The sequence below is a fragment of the Poromitra crassiceps genome, assembly GCF_964638095.1.
Source record: "Poromitra crassiceps genome assembly, chromosome: 1".
Classification (NCBI taxonomy): domain Eukaryota; kingdom Metazoa; phylum Chordata; class Actinopteri; order Beryciformes; family Melamphaidae; genus Poromitra; species Poromitra crassiceps.
This window is the reverse complement of record NC_139623.1, coordinates 120,630,147-120,657,226: the sequence shown is the minus strand read 5'-3', so window position 1 is coordinate 120,657,226 and position 27,080 is coordinate 120,630,147. Positions and strand designations below refer to the sequence as shown.

General features: G+C 43.1%; 1 protein-coding gene across 1 annotated transcript in view; it reads right to left on the bottom strand.

Moving 5' to 3' along the window:
• The window catches only part of LOC310775148 (prolyl 4-hydroxylase subunit alpha-2-like), a 113,274-nt gene that overhangs the window by 22,769 nt on the left and 63,425 nt on the right, over nt 1-27,080 (bottom strand). Inside the window, exons 6-7 of the mRNA XM_083635243.1 lie at nt 23,401-23,640; nt 16,866-17,062 (exon numbers count right to left, since the gene is read on the bottom strand). Coding sequence (XP_083491369.1) covers nt 16,866-17,062; nt 23,401-23,640 — 437 coding nt within the window. The remainder of the gene's footprint in view (nt 1-16,865; nt 17,063-23,400; nt 23,641-27,080) is intronic.

Genomic DNA, 27,080 nt, shown 5'->3' with positions numbered 1-27,080 from the left:
TACTGTTAATTTAAAACTAATTACTACTACTTGATTCAAAATGATGTTGGTACTGCAATAAAATGTGTTTTTAAAAGTGTTGTAGCATACAGTATTTGGAGCAATACATTCAAACTCGGGAGTGTTTACTCTCATACTGTAATTACATTAATTTGGCCACTTGAGACCAATGCACATAAAACTCGGGTGGCACCAAATAACAACCAGAACATGCAGGCCTCTTCCAAATTAACTAGTGTGGTTTGCCTAGCCTGGTACACACCCTGATCACGTGAACTCACGTCATCAGTGAGTGATGTCATCAATTAATCTAGTTAGTTAATCTTAATTAGGGCACCTAATAAAAAAAAATCCGGCTCCGTCAGGTCGCACGCACGCACACACACACAGGGAAACTTTTCATTCTTATTATAGGATGATTTCGGACCAAAGAAAACCAACTGATGGTGTTAACTCATTGGCTGCCAGCCATTTCTGGAAAACGGATGCTCTCAGTGCCAGCCCTTTCAGAGCGTTTTCAGTGATTTCTCAAGACCCACAGAATATTGTGTGATATTACTATGTAAACACCGAACACGCCCAAAGAACCATGAGACTGTCTTGTATCATCAGAAAAAAAAGTTTATTGTTATCATTTTCCGTTCTTTAGCTATCAGCAGTATTACAGAGGTTGGTTTCACCAAAAACAGATGTTTCAAACTAGAACCTGAGATAATGAGCCTTTTGTGAAATGAAGCATTTCAAGCACATCACTGACTCTGAAGCTAATATTTTCTGATGATGTGACACCTAAAACATCTGAACAGTAATTTCCTTCAATAAATCAGCAAAAACAAAGGAATTTTGATGGTAAAATTATATTTTTTAGCTGCAACCAGCAGCGCTGGCCCCTGCGTGCGCAGACCCTACACCTTCTTGCTGGTCTTGATTTACTGCTGGTGGGCATCAGGTATTCCAGCTTGTGTTTGCCAATCTGTCCATCGAGCCTGCTGTCTGGGTCGGTGTTGTGTGGTGCCCTGCGTGCCCCACCCCCCTCAACTGCAAACTCCTCCTCCGTGGGAGTGTCTCTGGTGGCTCTGCTCGAATCTCTGCTACCTGCGTCAGGCGACGAATCTCTGCATGCTGGAGCTGGGATAAACTCATCCCCACACTAACACACAGCCTGCATGCCGGAGCTGGGAGAAACTCACCCCCACACTAACACACAGCCTGCATGCTGGAGCTGGGAGAAACTCACCCCCGTGCGCTGCACCCAGCGTCTATTTTCGGAGCGCCCCGTCGTTTTTGTGCGTCCCAGCGCGACACCGAAAAGCCAAACCATTCTCAGCAGTCCCCGCTGAGAATGGTTTGGCTTTTCGGTGTCGGGTGCTCCTTTTCTGGCGGCTAATCGTGTGGAGAAACTATCGCAGCAGAGACAGAGGGGCTCAGTTGTGGGAGCGGATTGGCTGCTGTTCGCAGCTAACGTTAGCTCCAGCCAGAGCAATCTATACGGCTCTGGCTCCAGCATGCATCGGTTTCCCTTTCATCACGGCTTCTTCTGCTGTTTTTCCTCACCTTTCTCTAATCTGGAGAGCACTGTCGCCACCTAATGGGTCCGTAAAATAGCTTATACACATTCAAAATCCCCCATACTTTTACAGGAGATGCATCAGGCTTTAATCCACGTCCCACCGTCAAAAAACGCAATGGCACTCTACGTTACTATTTGAATCGACGTCTTTAGACGTCAATGGCACTCAATGAGTTAAAGTTAACACTGATTTTGCAAGTGCAAAATGCAGAGCAAGTGGCCATGAATCACACTGACTGAAAAGTAGAGTCAGAAGTCTTTCAAAACAAAGGTCAAAAACGTTGTGACTCCTATAGACCCTTTCAGCTTGACAGCATTAACATTCTAAATTGTCCCTAGCTTACCTCCTATTGCAGTATTTGCTAATACAATAACTGAAAGGAAATAAACTAGAGTCCAAACACTTCCCTAACAACAGAATTGGCTCAGTGGTTAGCACTCTTGCCTCACAGCAAGAAGGTTGCGGGTTCGAACCCTGGTCCCTCCCAGGTCCTTTCTGTGTGGAGTTTCCTCCGGGTGCTCCGGTTTCCTCCCACCATCAAATACATGTATGTTAGGGTTAATACTCCTGTCAGTAGCCCTGACCAAGGCAATTGCAAAAGAACTGGACTTGGTCCCCGGGCGCTGCACTGGCTGCCCACTGCTCCTAGTTCTAGGAAGGTTCCTAGTAGAGGATGAATTTCCCCACAGGGACAATAAAGCAGAACTTAAAGGGGGACTAACCCCCCCAGATTTCTGGCAAAACGGCCTGCTGCTTGATTTAAAAAAAGAAAGGCAGCAGATTCCACCTGCTAGTTTGTTCAATGCAGGCACACTGTTGTGAAAGAAGCAGAAGAGCATCTCCTCTTGTCTCACTATACGCTTTGTCTGCTGTCAGACCGGAAATATTTACCAAAAATGGCGCCATGACAGTTCGTCCGCATCGATAAAAACGTTATGCTAGAGCTACAAATTACAACAACTAGCCAACAACGCTGGTGGCCTGTATGGAAACAGTGTTACTCGAAATGGTTAAAAGTTATATCAATCTGGTCATTCAGTGGCGTTTTACTGCCATGTAACGTAATTAACGTTAGACGCTAGCATTAGCCACAGTAGCCTACCAGATTACCCACAATGCCTTGCATTGCCCCAGCACTATTAGCCAGGAAGGGGGGCTCGCGCTACATTTAATGCATACAATAAAGCTGATAATATACAATTTGATTCTTTAAACGTGGCGCCCTTTAAAAAGTACATCACAAACAGACAGCCCTTCTTAATCCTTGCTAAAAAAAACAGGTTCATTAGAGTGAATGGAGATGTTGCAACTCTCTATTATGGCTCTGGCGTTAGCTAATGATCACATGCTTTTTTTAAATTCACATGAGTGGGAAAGGGGGGAGTTGGCCATGACGTAACAAACATCAGCCATCGTTGACACCCCTGCCCCCCCAAAAATAATAAAATAAAAAATAAAGCAGGTTTGGAGCCATAGAGGGCACTCTTGTTGCCTGAAAATGATACAGCTTGGTCTAAAATGTGGAGATTTTGACCAGAATCCTGCAGGAAATACACTAGCCGACTTTGACAATCGTAGCTCATTATGAAGAGACTGGGGAGTTTACACTACACAACTGGTTCATTAAAACTGACGTGACCATACTAACCATATGGAAGCTAGACATAATTTTAGTTTCAAAAGTGCCAATGTATTACTGCATGACTCACTACGGGTTAAAATTGACTTTTCGAAGCCACAACATTACGTTAATTTAAAATAGGTTTCTATGCAAATGTGTTCTTTATTTCCTCTTTGGTACTTGGGGTATTTCGGATCACACACACAAAACGGTTGCAATGGTATACTTTTATTTTGAAATTCGTAACGGGAAGTTTCGGTTTTATTCTTTTCAGCATAAAAGCATATTCTTTCTGACTTAACCGTGAGCAACTGGCATAGCGTCTTTGCTTCCCTCATTCACGTGTGCCTTGGTATCAGAAATTGTATGAGGACTAGCTATTTGACTGCTTTTGGCTCATTGCCTCCTAGTTTTTCATTGGATATTGACAGGATTCCACATGCACGTGTGAGTTGAGTTGAGTTGAGTCGGGTCGTTACACCAGTTTACACTACAAGAGAAATTCAAACATGTTTGATATAATCGTTGTGGCTCCGACTGGCTCTGACTGGAGTCAGGAGGCAGTTTACACTTGACGATTAGAAATCTGTACCCATAATACACTAACAGATTCTGCTGCTAATTGGCATAACAACTGCCCACAACAACTGCAGACTACAGTCAACAAAGACAGACTGAGCCCAACTGGAAATCCTATGTAAAATCAGAGGGAAACTCTTGTAGTGTATTTTAGGTATTACACACCACCCCAAAAGCAAAATATATTGGTTAAAAGCTGAAAAAATGTGTTTTAGGGTTTAGTCCTGCTTTAACTTAGTTCCGGTAAAACGGTCTATAGACCCTTTTACAGCCGACGTCACAGGGGTAGACAGGGAAAAGACGTCTTGTGCCATATGCGTATAGACGCTGGATATTCCCACTAGGAATATGACGATGTGCAGCACTGCAACTTTGGCGATGCATTGGATCTGAGACCCTGACAGTGAGTACCACTGAGCTAAATAAATATGGAGAGATGATCTCTATCTCCTCCCTGTATGGTCTATTGAAGCCAAAATCTTCTCAGATCAGAGAACCAGAGTCTGCGCACTAGCTCCATTGAGTTAGAACCTCTGTGAGCTCCCCACCCCTCTGAACTTTCTTATGTAGAACTGCTGTTTCTAGAATGCGCACAGTGCGTTGTGTATTTATAATCAATCAAACCTTTATTGGCAGACGCTTGGTCCATAGATGACACATACACAATTACAAAAAGCACATAAGGGCACAATAAAAGAACAAAAGTACATTATAAAAGAGAGTCATACCAGAATTTCCACATATGTGACTGGTATCTCACAGTGCTTAGCCCAGGATCAGTGAGCAACTTAATAATAACATTCTGAGACACGTTCAATCTACAGATGAACCTGTACCTCAGATTTCTCAGGAGCGCCTGGAAAGTGGCCACCCCCGCCTTACAGAACAGCTCACTAGCACTGCTCCACCTGGGCTTTTCAGCAAGATGCGCATGCAATCATTATAGGCAACCTGAAGTTTATGCATGCTTGCCTTCTTAAACTTTGCCCACAGGGGGGCAGTATAGATAGGGGTACAGTAAGCCCTAAAGAGTGTGATCTTTACATCATCAGAACAGGAGTGGAATTTCCTGACCAACATGTTAGCCTGAATGTATAACACACGCCGCTGTCTATACATATCATCATCATCACCCATATGGTCAGTGATGAAGTGGCCCAGATATTTGGTTTTGTCACAGACACATAGAGCATGCTCAGACAAAAGAAAGACAGGAAAAAAAATATATATATTATATATTATATTATATACAGTCTAGCTCTGTAAATATGGCACCTTAAGTTGTAATATTTTTTGTCTCGCCAAAAGTAAAGGCTGCTTTATGCTCACCATGCCGTGAAGGGCGCGGGGGTAGAGCGAGGGCCGGGCGCGTCAAATGACATAAATTTGTTGGGCGTGGTTGGGCGCTACCTCCATTGGGCACCCACCGTGTACCTGAAGATTTTTCTCACAGCGCGACCTCCGCACGGCTTCTCTCACTGAGCCCTGAACACTGGGCTGTGTTTTCACCACATTTCTTGACCCATGTGGTAGGCTAAACTTTAGGGGTGTCACGATACACTCAGTCCACGATACGATACGTATCACGATACTGGGTTCACGATAACGATACGATACGATTTTAACAATATTTTTTTAAACTTGAATAATGACAATATATGACTGGAAAAGTAGTATTTTATTTGAAATGCACAAATACTCAAAGCAGATATATAGCTGGGGAGCTATCAGCCCGCACACTCACCGGATGATTTAAAGTCTTAGGTGCCAAATGCACAAATACAAAACATGCTGTTGTGGGAAATTGTTATTACAATAACAACTAGAAAATATAGCCGCAAGCGGCGATGCGGGGTCCAAGCTTCCGGTGACTTGGGGGGTATATGTCAGACAGTGCACATTTATTCAGACTTGGTATATGCACAAGTAAACAAAGTTTGGTTGAGATCCGGTGACCTGACGGTTTCCAAGCAGTACTAGTAGTAGTAGTAGTAGCAGTAGTAGTAATAGTGTTGGTAGTAGTGGGAGTGGTAGCAGTAGTAGCAGCAGAAGTACTAAGAATAGTAAATGGTAAATGGTAAATGGACTGCATTTATATAGCGCTTTTATCCAAAGCGCTTTACAATGTGCCTACATTCACCCATTCACACACCGAAGGCGGCCAGCTGCCACGCAGGGTGCTGGCACAGCCATCGGGAGCAATTTGGGGTTCAGTGTCTTGCCCAAGGACACTTCGACGTGCGGACTGGAGGAGCCGGGGAACGAACCACCAACCTTCTAATTAGTGGACAACCCACTCTACCTCCTGAGCCACAGCCGCCACTAGTAGCCAATAGTAGTAGTAGTAGTAGCAGCAGCAGCAGTAGTAGTGGTGGTTGGCTGTTATAGCGCCACCATCTGGTAGATTGGTGTAATTTTTTCCTCTGAGTAGTGGGTGATGTCTTGAAACTTGAAGTAATACTTGGATAGAAAGCAGTTTTTGTGTACAATATCCCTTTAAGTATCTGGACAGAAAGTGGTATTTGGGTAGAACATACTGTCAATACGACAAGTACTTCTCTGGCTCTGCAGATACATATAATATGGTCTACAAAGTTAAATACAACAGTCTGGATAGCTCACTTGGTAAAGCACATGACTTATGCTAACTAAAGACCATTGCCGCTCAAAGTTCAAACCCCACGTGGGATGAAAAACTTTCAACTTCAGACAGGTAAGTCAGTAACAGTAATTAAAACCCCACATGCTGCCTCCTTATTTTGCGGTGTTTCATGAACTTTTTCAATATCTTGGAAATGTTAGCTGGAGATTGCGTGGCTGTGTTCAAGAACGTGTTTTGCAACAGGAGAGGTTAGTTCTTGTCTCATGATGGAGCTTTTGTGTTCTAAAATCAGAATTTTCAGTTGTCATTGTGTCTTTCCCACACACACATCAAACCATAGGGCGTAGTGGCGTCCACTACAGAAGGTTGATGGGGTTTATCACTGAAATTGCTTTTGATGACTATAGCCAGCACCCTGCATTGCAGCTTGTCATGCAGTCCATTTACCATTAAGGACATGTCTGTATTACACACATAATCCACCACTTTACATTAAAAGTCTGCCCTGAATGGAGGTGTTTGAACTAATTGGTGTGGGTTGTGCTGTTACAATGGAAGTAAAGTAAAGGTAAAGTCCCACTGATTGTCACACAATGTGTGAAATTTGTTCTCCGCATTTGACCCATCCCCTGGGGGAGCGGTAGCATGCGCCACGCTCGGGAATCATATGGTGATCTAACCCCCCAATTCCAACCCTTTGATGCTGAGTGCTAAGCAGGGAGGCAAATGGGTCTCATGTTTATAGTCTTTGCTATGACTCGGCCAGGGATCGAACTCACAACCTCCCAGTCTCAGGGCGGACATTCAGACCACAAGGCCACTGAGCTGGACACATGAGTGACAAGGATAATTCAGATTTAATTCTCTTTTTGGACCTTTCACATCTGAAGACACAATAATGTATTGGAATGTTTTTCCTTTCATATATCTGAAAGAAGGCTCCCAGCAAACACAATTACATCATGATGATGTTCTGATATCATCTTTCAGTGACGTCCAGGACTAGGCCAAATCACAGCCGATTTGGGGATCATTTAGACATCTACACAGGAATGTCAAGAGGACGTCGAAATATGACGTTACCATAAATAGGCATATTCAGTTATTCTGCTATGTACACAGTGTGTATTCAGCAGCGTTATACATAATTATATCCAGATTAACCTTTATTCTACATTTTCAAAAAATAAAACAGTTACCTGGCCGTGGTTTGAACCCAGGATCTCCAGCTTTGGTGTCTGCTACTTTACCCCTACACCATCCTTCCACAGCAATGACAAGGCACGGATATAACCTTATTATGGCATAAACTTGTTTTTATTCAAACGTGGGTGTCAAGTCTTTGTGGATCGGGCATTACTGTGTGACATCTAAACCAACTATGTATTATGCTACAGCAGATGCAGAACCCCAAAACACATTAACCCCACCCAAAATGCTACATTCCAACTTCCAGTAGTAGTAGTAGTAGTAGTAGTAATAGTAGCAGAAGTAGTAATAGTAGTAGTAGTAGTGTTGGTAGTAGTGGGAGTGGTAGCAGTAGTAGCAGCAGTAGTTGTAATTGACCGGTTAATGAGTTGTGGGCAATTTAGTGTTGGCGTGTGTTTCATTAAAAGTTTCGAGATTTATCATTTCAAAACGGTTTCACGTATTCAAAATCCTTTACTAACCTTAGGTCGGGGTAGTCCATAGATGACCCAGAAAAAGTTTTGTGTGATTTGGCCAAACGGTCTAGGAGGAGCTCGCAAAAGTAGGTTTTTGATCAAATTCAAAATGGCGGAAAATCTACCACAGAGAAATGGGCGTGGCCTAGTGGGTTAGATACATGATGCTCCAGGGAAACCAGTAGATGTGGAATTTTGATTCTACAGCTCGCAGTTCAGAAGTTATGGACCGACAAACGTGAAATTGGCTGTTATAGCGCCACCATCTGGTGGATTGGTGTAATTTTTTTACTCTGAGTAGTGGGTGATGTCGTGAGCCTGTGTGGAAAGTTTGGGTGATGGGGGGTGTATGGTTTCTGAGATCCACACACTTTTAGGGCAGGAAAAGAACAAAAGTAAATACACAAAAGTTTAAACATTTATCATTTCAAGACGGTTTCACGTATCCAAATTCTTTCTAAGTTTTTTAATCAGGGAAGTCCAGAGATGACACACAAAAAGTTTAGGCTCATTCGGGCAAATGGCCTAGGACAAGTTCGTTTTTTTTTTTTTTTAGAAAGTCCAAGATGGCGGAACATCTAGGCACACGCAAATGGGCGTGGCCTATATGGATAGATGCGTATTGATCCAGGGAATACAGCCGAAGTGGAATTTTGATTCTACGCCTCACGGTTCAGAAGATATGGACCATAACGCGAAATGGTCTGTTATAGCGCCACCATCTGGCCAATATGGCTAATTTTTTGTCTCTGAGTAGTGGGGCACATTTCCAACCTATGTGCAAAGTCTGGCTACTGTACCCCTTACAGTTTTTGCCGTGCATACTGTTTTAGCGGAGAATAAAAAGAATAATAAATATAGCCGCAAGCGGCGATGCGGGGTCCAAGCTTCCGGTGACTTGGGGGGTATATGTCAGATAGTGCACATTTATTCAGACTTGGTATGTGCACAAGTAAACAAAGTTTGGTTGAGATCCGGTGACCTGACGGTTTCCAAGCAGTACTAGTAGTAGTAGTAGTAGCAGTAGTAGTAATAGTGTTGGTAGTAGAGGGAGTGGTAGCAGTAGTAGCAGCAGAAGTACTAAGAATAGTAAATGGTAAATGGACTGCATTTATATAGCGATTTTATCCAAAGCGCTTTACAATGTGCCTACATTCACCCATTCACACACCGAAGGCGGCCAGCTGCCACGCAGGGTGCTGGCACAGCCATCGGGAGCAATTTGGGGTTCAGTGTCTTGCCCAAGGACACTTCGACGTGCGGACTGGAGGAGCCGGGGAACGAACCACCAACCTTCTAATTAGTGGACAACCCGCTCTACCTCCTGAGCCACAGCCGCCACTAGTAGCCAATAGTAGTAGTAGTAGTAGCAGCAGCAGCAGTAGTAGTGGTGGTTGGCTGTTATAGCGCCACCATCTGGTGGGTTGGTGTAATTTTTTCCTCTGAGTAGTGGGTGATGTCTTGAAACTTGAAGTAGTACTTGGATAGAAAGCAGTTTTTGTGTACAATATCCCTTTAAGTATCTGGACAGAAATTGGTATTTGGGTAGAACATACTGTCAATACGACAAGTACTTCTCTGGCTCTGCAGATACATATAATATGGTCTACAAAGTCAAATACAACAGTCTGGATAGCTCACTTGGTAAAGCTCATGACTTATGCTAGCTAAAGACTATTGTGGCTCAAAGTTCAAACCCCATGTGGGATGAACAATTTTCAACTTCAGACAGTTAAGTCAGTAATAGTAATTAAAACCCCACATGTTGCCTCCTTATTTTGCGGTGTTTCATGAACTTTTTCAATATCTTGGAAATGTTAGCTGGAGATTGCGTGGCTGTGTTCAAGAACGTGTTTTGCAACAGGAGAGGTTAGTTCTTGTCTCATGATGGAGCTTTTGTGTTCTGAAATCAGAATTTTCAGTTGTCATTGAGTCTTTCCCACACACACATCAAACCATAGGGCATAGTGGCGTCCACTACAGAACGTTGATGGTTTTATCCCTGAAATTGCTTTTGATGACTATAGCCAGCACCCTGCATTGCAGCTTGTCATGCAGTCCATTTACCATTAAGGACATGTCTGTATTACACACATAATCCACCACTTTACATTAAAAGTCTGCCCTGAATGGAGGTGTTTGAACTAATTGGTGTGGGTTGTGCTGTTACAATGGAACTAAAGTAAAGGTAAAGTCCCACTGATTGTCACACAATGTGTGAAATTTGTTCTCCGCATTTGACCCATCCCCTGGGGGAGCGGTGAGCTGCAGCGTTCGCCGCCCTCGGGAATCATATGGTGATCTAACCCCCCAATTCCAACCCTTTGATGCTGAGTGCCAAGCAGGGAGGCAAATGGGTCTCATTTTTATAGTCTTTGCTATGACTCGGCCGGGGATCGAACTCACAACCTCCCAGTCTCAGGGCGGACATTCAGACCACAAGGCCACTGAGCTGGACACATGAGTGACAAGGATAATTCAGATTTAATTCTCTTTTTTGACCTTTCACATCTGAAGACACAATAATGTATTGGAATGTTTTTCCTTTCATATATCTGAAAGAAGGCTCCCAGCAAACACAATTACATCATGATGATGTTCTGATATCATCTTTCAGTGACGTCCAGGACTAGGCCAAATCACAGCCGATTTGGGGATCATTTAGACATCTACACAGGAATGTCAAGAGGACGTCGAAATATGACGTTAACATAAATAGGCATATTCAGTTATTCTGCTATGTACACAGTGTGTATTCAGCAGCGTTATACATAATTATATCCAGATTAACCTTTATTCTACATTTTCAAAAAATAAAACAGTTACCTGGCCGTGGTTTGAACCCAGGACCTCCAGCTTTGGTGTCTGCTACTTTACCCCTACACCATCCTTCCACAGCAATGACAAGGCACGGATATAACCTTATTATGGCATAAACTTGTTTTTATTCAAACGTGGGTGTCAAGTCTTTGTGGATCGGGCATTACTGTGTGACATCTAAACCAACTATGTATTATGCTACAGCAGATGCAGAACCCCAAAACACATTAACCCCACCCAAAATGCTACATTCCAACTTCCAGTAGTAGTAGTAGTAGTAGTAGTAGTATTAGTAGTAGTAGTAGTAATAGTAGCAGAAGTAGTAATAGTAGTAGTAGTAGTGTTGGTAGTAGTGGGAGTGGTAGCAGAAGTAGCAGCAGTAGTTGTAATTGACCGGTTAATGAGTTGTGGGCAATTTAGTGTTGGCGTGTGTTTCATTAAAAGTTTAGAGATTTATCATTTCAAAACGGTTTCACGTATCCAAAATCCTTTACTAACCTTAGGTCGGGGTAGCCCATAGATGACCCAGAAAAAGTTTTGTGTGATTTGGCCAAACGGTCTAGGAGGAGCTCGCAAAAGTAGGTTTTTGATCAAATTCAAAATGGCGGAAAATCTACCACACAGAAATGGGCGTGGCCTAGTGGGTTAGATACATGATGCTCCAGGGAAACCAGTACATGTAGATGTGGAATTTTGATTCTACAGCTCGCAGTTCAGAAGTTATGGACCGACAAACATGAAATTGGCTGTTATAGCGCCACCATCTGGTGGATTGGTGTAATTTTTTTACTCTGAGTAGTGGGTGATGTCGTGAACCTGTGTGGAAAGTTTGGGTGATGGGGGGTGTATGGTTTGTGAGATCCACACACTTTTAGGGCAGGAAAAGAACAAAAGTAAATACACAAAAGTTTAAACATTTATCATTTCAAGACGGTTTCACGTATCCAAATTCTTTCTAAGATTTTAAATCAGGGAAGTCCAGAGATGACACACAAAAAGTGTGGGCTCATTTGGGCAAATGGCCTAGGACGAGTTCGTTTTTTTTTTTTTTGAGAAAGTCCAAGATGGCGGAAAATCTAGGCACACGCAAATGGGCGTGGCCTATATGGATAGATGCGTATTGATCCAGGGAATACAGCCGAAGTGGAATTTTGATTCTACGCCTCACGGTTCAGAAGATATGGACCATAACGCGAAATGGTCTGTTATAGCGCCACCATCTGACCAATATGGCTAATTTTTTGTCTCTGAGTAGTGGGGCACATTTCCAACCTATGTGCAAAGTCTGGCTACTGTACCCCTTACGGTTTTTGCCGTGCATACTGTTTTAGCGGAGAATAAAAAGAATAATAATAAACGGAACAGATACAATAGGGATCCACGCACTTCGTGCTTGGACCCCTAATAAACGGAACAGATACAATAGGGATCCACGCACTTCGTGCTTGGACCCCTAAATATAGCCGCAAGCGGCGATGCGGGGTCCAAGCTTCCGGTGACTTGGGGGGTATATGTCAGATAGTGCACATTTATTCAGACTTGGTATGTGCACAAGTAAACAAAGTTTGGTTGAGATCCGGTGACCTGATGGTTTCCAAGCAGTAGGCTACTGGTACTAATATAATATATAGTACCAGGAGAAGGGCATTTATGATGTCATTTATGATGTCATTTATGATGTCATTTATGATGTCATAACTGACGTCGTCATAGAGAAGGTGACAGTCTTGTGACATCACTGATGATGTCATCTATGATGTCATCTATGATGTCATCTATGATGTCATCTATGATGACATAGTGTCAAAGTTTAAACATTTATCATTTCAAGACGGTTTCACGTATCCAAATTCTTTATACAACTTTAGATCAGGGAAGTCCAGAGATGACACAGAAAAAGTTTGGGCTCATTCGGGCAAATGGCCTAGGACGAGTTCGTTTTTTTTTTTGGAAAATCTAGCAGGCTTAAATGGGTGTGAGTTATGGGTCAATACGCAAAAGGGTCTGTTATAGCGCCACCATCTGGCCAATATGGCTAATTTTTTGTCTCTGAGCAGTGGGGCACATTTCCAACCTATGTGCAAGGTCTGGCTACTGTAGCCCTTACGGTTTTTGACGTGCATGCTGTTTTAGGGCAGAATAATAATAATAATAATAAACGGAACAGATACAATAGGGATCCACGCACTTCGTGCTTGGACCCCTAAAAACATGAGATTGGAGATAAGGCTTATCTTGAAATAGAATGAGTTACACCGTCACTTAGATTTACTTTGAACTAAAAGGTTTCTCAGCAGTATAAATTCTCATTATGCATCTTCAGTTTTTCTTCAAACTCAAACAACAAGACTTTTCTTAGTCTATTTTTTATGCATCTTCAGTTTTTCCTGTCAAGTAAACAGTTTTGCCAGAAACTCAATTGAATGGTTTCTCTCCCTGTATAACTTCTCATGTGTCTCTTCAGAGACTTGTTCAACTGAACTACTTTCCACACATTGAACTTCAACAAACAAAGACGTTTCTTTGTCTATTAAAAAAAAAAAAAAAAAAAAAAAAAAAAATTGCGATATGAGATTTCATCTCAAAGATACATATCGTGACGTTTTACTATCGCAAAATTTCGTGGGACGATATATTGTGACACCCCTACTAAACTTTGATTTGCAACTGTTCATTTTTAGTCATTTCACCAAGTAAATGTGTTGTGTTGAGAGCATGATTGAGAGAGATTAAAAGCAGGCTATCAGGGCTGAGAACTGAAACGGCTATTCAGTAAAAACAAGTTTGGTGATTCATTCATGTGCTGATGTGCGGTCGTTTGAGAGTGAAAGCGCACTCAGTACTGCACATAATAGCGTTTAATTGCCACTTTTTCACGGGCTGTTCTCACTATTACCATTGTACAATACATGCTGATCACTTGGCTGATCACTTCTGAGTATAAAAGCATCTGCCCAAGCGCGAGGTCCGCACGGTGACTCGTGGAGACTCGCGGAGCTCCACCCCACGGAGCTTGCTCGAGTATAATGAGCCCTTAACCAGGAAGATTCCCACTATGAGATCAGTTTATCAAAATGACGCCTGTACGAAAATCTAATTTTAGTTGTCGGAGATTGAGCTGTATGAGCCAGACAAGTCAGACCTCCGGGCTCCTCTTCCAGGCCCGGAAGAGGAGCCAGGGCTGCCTGCTCTCAGCCTTTCACTGGGGGAAATTATCGGATCTTATTTATGTCAAGGGTATATCATTACAACAGCTGAGAGAGGAGCTTGTGAAGAACGAACATCCCCACAGTCAAAGCATTTCTCTGAGATATCCATATAAAAACGTTTCTTGCTTTAATACCAAAAATAAAACCTCTGTTTGTATGTGACGCTAACGGCTAACCCGTTAGCGATTAGCTAATGGCTGGTGGTTGCGTACTAGGCCCCATCTTACCCGGGACGGGAGTTAACGTTATAAAACACATTTCCTGGCAGTTGGACAACCTGGTAAGTTCTGAAAATATGTGTATATTATTGTGTTATTCCAGCTATCGTTATCGGTTGTTAAGTTATAGTAATATTAAGCCGATAAATAATGAAAAACAGCCGACTAGCGAAAGCGGCTAACGCTATTGCTATGTTAAAAACCATTGTGTACCGATAACGCTGGAGTAACTAATAAAACACATATTTTCTGAACTTACTTCAGTCCCCAACCAACGTTAATTCATCGCACACCTTTCTCAAAACAATGTTATTTTTATTGCGGTCCATTGATATGTCTGGTAGCCAGCACAGCCACCCCATGAGCCACCCCGACCTCCAGGGAGCCACTACCCGTGCAGAGCCTCTGTCCCGGCCCCACACACCCAGCAGAGCCACCCAGACCTCCAGGCAGCGTTACATGATGAAAGCAGCACTGTGTCCTGTCTATGTCAAACTAACGCTAGCTCTATAATATGAAGAGCCTGTCCAGCCAATGACGGCTTGAGACTGAGGCTGCCACAGCTGTCAATCATCCATATTTATCCCTTTTATATGTCAAATAACTGCTTAACTCATTGAGTGCCAGCCACTTTTGGAGAACGGACGCTCCCAGTGCCAGAGTTTCCGAGCGTTTTCAGTGATTTCTCGAGGCCCATGTAAACACCGAACACGCACAAAGAACAAGGATTGTATCATCAGCAAAAAAAAGTTTATTGATACCATTTTCCGTTCTTTAGTTATGAGCCGGAGAAGATAGGTTGTTTTCAGCGTTTTCAGGCGTTTCAAATTAGAAGCTGAGTTATTCAGCCTTTTGTGAAATGAAGCATTTCAAGCACATTCACTGACTCTAGCTAATATTTTCTGATCTAGTGACGTGGTGTAGTTGTGTGGTGCCCTGCGTGCCCCACCCCCCTCTCCCCCCCCTCAGCTGCAAACTCCTCCCCACACTAACACACAGCCTCACGCACCCAGCGTCTATTTTCGGAGTGCTCCGTTTTTGTGCGCCGGCTCCCAGCGCGACACGGAAAAGCCAAACCGGACTGCTGAGAATGGTTTGGCTTTTCAGTGTCGGGTGCTGCTTTTCTGGCGGCTAATCGTGTGGAGAAACTATGCAGACAGACAGACAGAGGCAGAGGGGCTCAGTTGTGGGAGCGGATTGACTGCTGTTCGCAGCCAACGTCAGCTGCAGCCAGAGCAATCTATATGGCTCTGGCTGCAGCATGAGCGGTTTCTCTTTCATCACGGGGCTTTTTCCTGCTGTTTTCCTGACCTTTCTCTAATCTGGAGAGCATTGTCACCACCTAATTAGTCCGTAAAATAGGTTATACACCTTCAATAGCTACAATATTTGTACAGGAGATGCAGGAGGCTTTGATCCACGTCCCACCGTCAAAAAACGCATTTGACGTCGATCGACGTCATTGGCACTCTACGTCACTATTTACTTTGACGTCGATCGACGTCATTGGCACTCAATGAGTTAAAAACAAACTGATCAGAAAAATGACCACTTGCACAGGCATTAGCATGATAATGACTATCTAAAATGATACAAACTACCTTTGGAAAAAAATTATCTGACGTATACTGTGATTATTTTGGTTGTGATTTTCCCATCCACTAACATGGGGGAGGCGGGCCTTGTGACCTATACTGGCTACAGCCGCCAGAGTGGCGATCTAACATGCAGCGGCTTCACTGAACGGGACCAGAGCTGTAGCCTACCCCTGGTGAGTACGGGTCAGGAAACCTCACCCCATTGAAAGAGTTAGCTTATTTGTCTAAGCCTTACTAAGGCTTAGCAGGGGTCTCAAACTCAAATGACCTGGGGGCCGCTGAGTGTCCAGTCTTGTCACAAGGGGGCCACTTCATGTATTTAAAAAAAAGAGAGAAAAATGCAACCGTTCGAATTCTCAACATTAACAATTTATTCATTTATTTGAGGGACAATCTATTTTTTACATTAACAATTTATTTGTTTATTTGAGGGACTTTGTTTTCTTTTTTTAGGGACAATGCACATTACTAAATTAGGCAGTGTTAATTTTCAACTGTCCCTTGGAACTCCAGCTAGAATTAGAACTGATCATAAATGTCACTTGACAGCTCAGTAATCCGCTCTGCCACTGTGTTGGCTGAAAGGCTGATGTTGCTTAAGTGACTTTTTTTTCTGGACAGACGATATAACATATAACAGAAGTGGAGTATTGGCCAGAATGACATGAACATTTGGAAACTTATTCAGCGGGTATCTTGCATGTTGCGTTCAGGTGCATTGTAAAAAAAAAAAAAAAAATGCAATTCCATCGCGGGCCACACAGGGGGCGCCGGCGGGCTGCATGCGGCCCGCGGGCCGTAAGTTTGAGACCCCTGGCTCTAAGGTACCCTGTCTGTTGCTGGCAAAGCTTTAAAATACGCGGAGGCGTCAGGATCTTCCATATTTAGTTGTAAAGTTGTAACTTTCTGCAACAAATTCGGCTCCGCCCACAAAATATGTCATGCTGTTTACAAACTGTCGTATTTGTCCTCCCATGCCTCACCAGTTTGACCCCCTCTCCTCTGCACAGGGCCTCGTAGGTCTCTCTCTCGGGCAGATGGTCTTTGGGCCTGGCGTAGGTCCCCAGCTTGATGGGCTCCTCGGAGGCGGGCTGCTGGTCCTGGTTCAGCTCCAGCAGCTGCTTGCTCAGTAACTGCTCAAAGTAGCGCAGGTTTCCTCCTGCCCTCTGGTGGACGGGGTCTGTCGGTACAGGAAGAGGTCAGTTACCTTTTGGTTAACGTTACCCTGAGCTGAGAAGTAGTGGAATAAGCTACAGAGGTGAGGAGAATCACATTACAATGGTTGAAGTCAAATGCCATACTGCTTTGTTAAAAACAACAACAACAACAACAAACACACACTTTTGAGAAGTACAAAGCAACGAGTTACAACTGCTCAACTCAATGCACATGAGTAAAGTTTGAGTATGTTACAGTTATTTACAAATTACAGTAGCAGAACACCCAATCACTTTCATGTGTGCGCAAAGCTGCTTCTTGTACCAAAATGACAGGAACCTCAACAATAAACACTGGATGCCAACACACTAAGTACTGACTGTGTTTGCTTCAAAGGCTACCAAGCCTGCTGAAATTACCGCCAGTAAGACCACAGAAATCAAAGAAAAACAAACATTTATCTTTCAACCTTTCGACAAATGTTGCACACACACACACACACACACACACACACACACACACACACACACACACACACTTTCACAAATTAAAATATACATTCACATCATTCCTCTATTATAAAAGGGAGCATGTGGGCAATGTCTCTCTGTTTCAATGTTTGTGCCGGCCACAGCTATGACGTTTTACATGCGATTGTGCTGAAACTTTCAGGGGGTATAAAGAGCACCGGTGCAGGTGACCTGACGGAGCTGGATTTTTTTTAATTAGGGCAGATTAATTGCCCTAAGGCTGAGGTGATGATGTCATCAGTGATGATGTCATCAGTGATGATGTCATCAGTGATGTCATCAGTCTGAGGCTAAATAAATGATGGGAGTATAAGTACTGTAGAATCGGGGAGGAATCAGACGGAGACGATGGCTTCCGCCCCTGGGCTGTGCGCGTGACCTGACGGAGCCAGATTTTTTAATTAGGTGATTGCCCTATTTACCTAATGATGTGATGTCATCAGTGATGATGTCATCAGTGATAGAGCAAGTGAGCCAGCATAACAGGCGAGCTGCAGGGCGTTCGATGGAGCAAGTGAGCCTGCACAGCGGTCGACCTGCAGGGTTATGCGTATGCAAGCTGAAGGGCCAGCTCGGCAAGCCGCAGGGCGGGCGAGCCCGCACATCGGGCGAGCCTAGGAATCGAGCGTGCGTAGTGTGCGTGATGCCTAGTAATTACAAAAACTCACTCCTGTTAGCTGACCAGTACAACCACATTCTTCTACTATTGGCCAATGAAAAGCACCAATTGAGCAGTTGTGGGTTACATCTTTAATAAGCATCTTGCTCAGAGGCACTTCTACAGTTGGTGGTGAAGATGAAGAGAGCTTACTCATTCACTTTTCCAACTCAAATTTTGCCAAATGTTCTGGGGATCAGTAGCACTTCTCTCGCCTTTAAGATCCACATTTATTTTATAAGTTGCGCTAAATAATTGGAAAGGTTTACAAATGATTGAGTATAAATGCTTCTTCATTTCCTTAAATGTGACAGCGTTTGGAGGCGCAGAGCAGCTAAAAGCTCCCTCCACCTCGGCTCATTGAGCTTGACAAGTAGACGAGGACACCACAGGCTCTGTAAGGATGGCCTCCAGCTGTCAACACACACTTTGATGCCCGTACGAGAATAGCAGAAACCCAAGCACTTTCTCTGGACGGGCTACACCCTGCAACTCTGGCAAACATGGAGGCTGCTGTGGTGAGAGGGGGGAAGGTAAGGACATGGGTGTGAGTCAAAGACAGGCAGAAGGCCTGTTTCTGAGTGCGAGATAGCCCAGTGCCCTTTGAGTGAGACGTGACCCCTCTGCTCAGTTGACAACAGTAGATGACGGGGGTTGTACTGGTCAGCTGCTGGTCAGTGTGTGCTACTTGAAGAAAAGTGACAGAAGCCGTTTTCCCACATGCGTACCGGAAAATTACCTGTAAGTCAATATCGGACATTTCCCTTCACACCTCTCCTCTCGCATATGAGAATCTAGCAGCTAAATTGCCTGTATGTTGGGGGGCGGGGCGGCACTGCAGAGCGGGTGGGGAGTGACGTGTCGGCAAAACTCTGAATGGTGAAATAAGTTGGCTTGTTTATCCGTTCACCTGCGTCGCGTTGAAGCACTTTTTACAGACTGGCTTCGTTTGATGTGTCCGGGCTTGCCTTCGCTGTCGGCAACGTAAGCAAAATACTTCCACATTTCGCTTCGTGCATTTGCTTCGTCTGTGTCCCTGTCGGGCTGTGCCTGTGACTGAAGGAGGAGGAGGACTGTGGCCACAGAGAGCGAGCAGGCAGGAGAGAGGGGAAAATCAGCACGCCCACACATTATTATCACAAGATCATTTCGCCAGTTTGCTTTAATGTGCGCGAATGATTAGATTATGCCCGCTGGAACATTAAGCAATGTGTGTACACCTCGCCCATGAGAGTGTCGCGGGAAATGACTGGACCCGTTCTACACTTGAGTCTGCTATCGCGCATACCGCTCTTCTGACTGGCTCGAAACTGGTGAAATCTCCGCGATGACGGGGTCACGCTTATACCGGCACGGCGCCTTTCCCACATGCAGGCATTAGACCACGTTCCGGTCATTTTGCGGTACAAAGCGCATGTGGGAAAAGGGCTAGAGTTACTTGAAGAAAAGTGACAGAGTGCGCTGAAGCATTTCAAATAGAGGACCGCAGGGATGACTTCTTTTTTCCTCTTCTTTTTTTTGTAGGCCAACCCGGAAGTTAACATCACTCATTCAGAAGTCAATGGAATTTTAGTTAGATGCCTGAAATAAAGTCTGTGGTTAAGAAAGGTTTATGAAACTGCGATCTTTGTGTTCAGCAAGATAATCTTCACAAATGAACACCACTTTACGATTTTTGAAGCGTAAATGCGATTGTTAAAAATTTTGATTTTCAGAAAACACTACATACAAAAATCCCATTGACCTCCAGACGAGGGAACCAGGTGATGCTAACTTGTGGGTTTTGTGCAGCCCTCTGTAGGCTCCATCAACTAGTCTGGATACATCAAGATTAAAGCTGCTATGTTATGTGTACCTTCAAAAGAGAGAATGAAGAGTAAAGAAAATAGTCAGATCAGATCAGATCAACTTTATTGTCCCCGAGGGGAAATTTGTCTTGGGCAACAAGTGCATTACAGCATATCCATCAGCAGTAACATATAACAACAACATGACAGCAAGACAACAGTGGCATTAACAAAGCATTGCACAGAACCCGGGTGGAACAAGCGGTGCCTGTTTAGGCGAGAAAAATTGCACCCGCCCTTATTACACTGACCCTTATTGCACTATCATGTAAAAAATAAAATAAATAAAAGCATAAAAGCATAAAATCATAAAAGCATAGAAGCATAAAACTATGACCTATGACTATGACCTAACTATGACTATAACCAAGCCTCCGCCAGCTCCGTGGATTTTTTTTTTTTTACAAAACAGCAGGCTGGCCATCCAGCCCCGTAGATTTCTTATTACAAACTTTGCTGAAAATGCTCTGTACCCGGTAAGGGTCAATTACAGTATAAGATGCTCAGCTTCATTACAGGAGGGAATACAATCAAGATTAAAATCAGCAGCAGCAGCCTTCAGGGAAGGATCGGTATCAAATCTGAGAAAGAAATCATTCAGATCATTTGCACTGTCCAGTTCATTTACTGAGACTATTTGCTTCCTAATGGGGTTCATGTTTGTTATTTTCTTCATGCAGTCCCAGATCCTTTTGCTGTCCATGTTACCGACACTCTCCTCCAATTAGGGGTGGGAATCGCGGAGTAACTCACGATACGATACGGTCACGATACTTGGCCCTCAATAACGATATTATCACGATACAGCGATTCTGCGATAATCGATATATTGGAAGAAATTTAACCTACGATACATCACGATATCTGTGTAACTGAAGAGAAAAAAATACCCCTAAAAGACAAGAAGCAGGTATTATGTATTTATTAGCAGAATTGACATGAACTCACTCAGAGTTCACTCACTCACTCATACCATTTTCGATACCACGGAGGAAAAGTTACACATTAAGAGTCTTTTTTAAATTATTATTAAAACAAGAGAACAATGGCAAATATTCACAATATATTTTTAAGTTGTCTTAAGTAGTTAGTGGGGGGTGGGGATGTTCCAGCTTTCATGTTTCATGTAGGCTACAATTCCCTCCAAAGCCTCCCTCAAGCTGAGCTGCTGCCCCCAGTATGCTCAGAGTGTAGCCCAAGACAGCCCAAACACCAACTCTGCATGTCCGATTCAGTTATAAATCGCAACTTCGACAATTCTGCACCAAATAACTTAAATCCATAAGAACTGACGACTGGATTGTTCCCCTCAGTGGTTCCACTGCAACATCAAGGCGGGAGCGCTGTTGTAAAAAAACAACAAGATAAGCTTCGTATCTTGCCTTCAATACTCTTTGTCTGCTACATCTGGGTACCTCCACTGGCAATGCGTTTAACGTCAAATTTAGCTGCAATCTACAAGCAGGGTCCATGTATCAGCAGATTTCAAAGCCAATATGTTACTGGAAAGAGCGTCACTCCGGCTGGTTAACAAGTGAAACATTTGGTCACTCACACTGGTGTTTTGAGCCCGGTGTTGGTGAAGTGGTTACAGCAGTAGTGGGATTAGCTAATGTAGCTAACAGCTGCAGTCCTGTGTGTGTCTGTGTGGCGGAGGCAGAGGGAGCGCTGCTGGTATCGATAAACTTGATACTGTAGAAAATGAGTATTGTATCCGTTTAAAAATGTTTAGTGGCCTATCGAGTAAGTACCTATTAAGTATCAATATTTTTGACAACCCTAGGACTCTGTTTTATCAAAATGGCTGTGGGGGAATCAGTTTAAAAATCCTGCATATTTTAATAACATATCGATACTTGGTGCCAGTGTATCGATAACGTATCGCAAGTGGAAATATCGCGATACCGTGAGTATCGATATTTTGTCCCACCCCTACCTCCAATGCTGCACGTTGCCTCCCTCTCCCTCTTTTTCGGCTGCTGCCATGCCCCCCCTGTCCCTATTTTTAAAAGCCAATTTATTTTTGTTAATGCAGGTTTTAACATGCTTAGTGATGTATGATTCAAGATTCAAGATTTTTTTTTTATTGTCACTCCGTGGTACAAGTATCACGTGTGAAATTCTTGTGCTGTGAACTCCGTTTACAACATAGTACAAATATAACAGGGCATTTGAGTGCAAAAATAACAAGAGACACAACAAGCAATAAGGCAGTAGAGTAATAATGGTTTATTGTTAGGGAAATGGAGGACATCCTTTTTTGGGACGTTTTCAACACAAAAGTTAATGTAGTCCGTGATTGTGTCGGTTGCCTCATTTAGGTCCAGGTTTTGGAATAAACTCCAATCCGTGCTGAGAAAACAGCCTCTTAAAGTCTCCACACTGTCCTCAGACCACTGCAGCACGGTCTTGTGCTGTGGTTTTTCAGACTTTAGCGCAGTTTTATATGTGGGCAACGGGTGAACAGTGGAGTGATCCGAGGTCGAGAGAGGCGGGAGGGCCTTGGCTCTGTAGGCATTTTTAATGTTGCCGTAGCACTTGTCCAGGTTTTTATCATTTCTTGTGCCACATTTAACAAAGTGGTGGAACCCAGGTAGCGCTGGCTCCAGTCTGCAGTGGTTTAAATCGCCTAATACAAAGGCGGGAGCCCCAGGAGTGCAAAGTGATTGAGTGTGGACACAGTCCGCTATTTTGTTCGCAGCTCTTGCAGCGTTTCCACTGGGTGGAACATAAGCTACACAAATGGCTGACAGTGCTGAGACAGATGGCAAGAACTGAACAATAAACAAACAAATAAAGAAGCAACAAGTGAAAGGCCTTGTTCGCTCCTTTTATAAGCCTAGTTTGCTGTAAGATAAAGATGTGATTGCATTTACATTACATTGACTACATTACAAAGCCTCAGAGTGTGTAGTTGTATAATACAGTGGAATCCGCTTATAGTGATCACGGTTATAGTGATCAACCGTGATTTGATCAAAAAGCTTGGTCATGAATCATTCCTATACACATGCTGTTTAAATAATTATCTTATAGTGATCAATACTCCGCTTGCAGTGATCATTTTGGCCCTTGTCCCATCTGAAAACAATGGATTTTATTTTAAACTACAGTAAAAAAAAAAAATTTTAACTTAGAAACTGCCAAAAATGAGCCAACGAGATACAGCAGCAATACTCGTGCATGTCTGTCTGTATATGGAGAGATGGCGGCATCTCTTGAGTCCAGACTGGTCCGCCGAACGAAACAGAATGTGAGTTCACGTGATCAGGATGATTTACCAGGCTAAGATTTGACTATATGTCTTCTGTGAGTGCAGCCTTACCGATAGCCACCAGGCGGCGCGTGAGCTCGATGGCTCGAGGCAGGTCTCCCATCTGGTAGACGGAGTAGCTGAGGTAGTCCAGGACGTCGGCCTTGGAGACCTGCGCCTCCTCCCCGGCATCCAGCTGCCTGAGGGCCTGCTGGATCCACAGCACAGCGTGGTAGTAGTCTGCCTCGTTGTAGGCTGTCTTCCCCATGTCGAAGCAGTCGTCCACCGTCAGGAAGGCGTTGGAGTGCATACCTGGGGTAGGATTCATTAAATACTGCAGTTACAGGGTTTGAATATTGATGAGTTGAGGGTTTTTTTTATGTGGGAAAAGTATTTTGATTGGCTTCTGGAAGGAGAAAACAATGCTTGGAGGGAGGAAATTATGTTCAATACCTACAAACACAAGGCATTTTGGGAGATAAATCCAGAAGTCAGATGTGTTTTTACATTCATAAATGTTTGATTTTTTTGATTTTTTTTGGCCACATCAGTGGGCCTCAGTCACGATTCATGTGTTTGTTTATTGATATTTCAATCCCCAATACGACTCCGTCAGGTAAAATTGTTTGAGATTGATCATTCGAGCCTTGTGAGTCATTTCTCTCCAAATTAGATGCGTGTGGTGTATGTAGTTTGGCTCAGCACAGCACCAAACAGGATGTGTCTAAGGGCTATTAGAAACGTATGTGTCCAACCTCATGCTCCAAACAGTATTTTGAACTTAAAATGAGAGCTGTGTTTATTTGGCTGACATTTATGAAACAGTGAAGATTGGTTATTGCTCAGACTGTATTTTGAGCAGCATGTAAATGTACAACCTTGTCACTAGCCATGTGATTTGCCATTTACATTTCTTCATGATACAGGCAGAAGCATGCACAAGAAGTACACAGAAGTACTCCTGCACATACACCAGAGGAGGTTTTTCCAGTGAGGCAGAGGAGGATGGTCCTCCTCTATTAGATTGGGGATTTTATATAAAAAATTATAATTTTTTATTTTTATTTTTTATATTTTTCATTTTTCATTTTTTTTTTTATAATAAAATATCAATCAAATGTGTTTTTTCTTATGTGCAGACGCTCATTTTTTCATTCATTATATTCTCATATGCTTAAAATGCTTCAACAACAGTGACCTGAACTGATGGAAAGGAGAGCTCGTCACTCTGGCCCTGGTCCCAGCGTGGAGTAGGCAGATAAAAAAACATTCGCCCTGTGGGCGTTTATTTATTTGGTAATTTATCTAATGAAAAAATATGATTGGTTGAAAAACACTTGCAATTCACAGAGAACATGTGAGAGTGATGTGTTTTCCAACCAATCAGATTGAGCTGGAAGGGAGCACGCCCTTACCCTGGTGAAACCAGGTGAAATCTAATTGGTTGTTGGTTGGATAGATTGCTGATATTGATTGACACATTGTATTGTCCACTGGTCTCTCACGCTGAATCAAGTAGGAAGTGAAATCCACTGCCTGTGATGACCATGATGAAATTGAGGAAATGAAGACCTGACAGGCTAATAGATAGATTTACAGACAGTAGCACCTATATTTTCCCCTTTCTCTTTTCCTATGTTTTATATTATCAAGCAGTAAGTTAGCTCACAAGCCAGACAGTCGTTGCATTGTATTACGCGGAGTTTAGAGAGGGCAGCGTGGTACACACGGAGGACAGAGGCTCAGAAGCAAACACTGGGATAATTTAACCTCATCGGCTGCACTCGCACCGGCTACAGACAGCATGGATATTCAAGTAAGTCAATTCAGTTTGAGTTATCCGGGTCTTCTACTAAATTCGGCGTCCACCAAGCAGTGCTACTTTTTCGTATTATATTGTTTTATGCTGAATAGCCCGCCATTTGGCAATCTTAAACTCGCACATTTTTTAACTGAATTTGGCAGCGCGGAACCAGCGTGGAACGAAACATGCAATTTGCATGTTTCGTTATGCGCTTCGTTCCATGTTTTGTTCCGCGCTGCCAAATTCAATAGAATGAAACGAAACTTGTAGCCTATGTTGGACGTAGTGAAGTGTTTTTGATTGATTTGTTCATCCATCAAGCCTTTTACTGACAGACTAACTGTAGCCTAAATATCTTACTTTATTTTGAGGTGCATTACATTGCTCAGCCAGAAATTATTCCCACTTCAACTCTCTTTCTCCTGGGTGCGCCTAACGTTAAAATGCACCAGATGACAATCCATCTTATTTGTCCTCAATCTGCATTGAAAATGTGTGAAAATTCACCTTCTTGCAACAGTTGTAGCCTAAGCTAGTGGTTTTCAAAGTGGGGTCCCCAGCAAAAAGGGGGGATTAATCTATGTTCACTATAATTCCATCCATAAGTAACACAATCACAGAATGTATGACTATTTTGGTCATGGGTTTCATATAATGTCTGTGATAAAACATCTAAAAGCAAAACTCTTATCAGATGGGGGACCCTGGAACAAAATCTTATCTATATGGGGGTGCGTGGTGTAATTTGTGTGATTGAATTAAACTGAAATTAAGTTTGATGTTGCCTGCTGTAACAGTGTGGATCTATAAAGTGGTCTGTAGCCTAATGATTTCTATTGATCTTGTTTCCTTGAAGGAGACTGGTGCTGCTATTGAGATTACATTAGGGTATAGGAGTGACATATTTTGGACCCGTTTCTGGCCTACCTTGATAAGGTTAGGGGCGGTGGGTGACTAGCTCAGCTGGTTTGTCTTGGCCCCTTGTATAACCCATATGCTTTTATAAGCATGTAAGCACCCTTATATGGGTGGTAGCACCATATTATAATTGTCAATCAATAGCTTTGCTTTGCTTTGTTTTCCAGCTGTGTCTGAGCTTTTGTTTTGTTTGTATGTTGTTAAAATCTGTCTTCAAACTGCAAAAGAGAGAAAAAAAAGGCCCAATTTTTTTCAAGGTCGCCGCCGAAGCGTCCTCCCCTATTGCCAAGCTCACCAGCCACCACTGACATACACCCATGCAGCCACACGCACCCACACACACATCCTTGTTGCACTTTAATGCTTATGAGCACTTTCCATTGACGACATTCATTCCCGAACCCTCAGCCCTAACCGTAGCCTTACATAAACATAATCATACATTTAATTTTAGCACTAAACTCAAGTCCTCCTAACCCTATCTTTAAGAGCTAGGTATTTTTACTGTGGTCTTTTAATGTGTCTTGTTGTATGGTGCGATTCTATCCACTTTTTTATACAGTGTCTTGTCTTGTTTCCCTTGTACTGACTTGAACAAAGTGAATTTCACTTGTGGACAATAAAGTACAACTAACTAACTAACTAATGTAATCATAACCTTAAATGCCTGTGTGATTTCTGGTCCAATGCTGGCCTGTTCTCACGACAACACTCTGCCCTGCGCAGGGTGAGACAATCATCAGCATGGTGAGCATGCAGGTTCGACTGTTTCAGAAGCAACAACAATTCACTTTCTGTCATGTTTTACAGAGTTAAAGCATTAAGCATTACGAATTATTGGATGGACGTTTGCCGTGATTAGGATACTGACATATCCACGATTCATGTTGTCTGTGGATTTTTGGAACATATTATAGAGGATTATATACATGGTGAATTTGACCAAAACACCTTATTGATTAGTCATCAAGTCTCAATTTATATTTTCCGCTGTGTGTGTTTTGCAGGTAAGCAAGGCAAAGACAAAGTG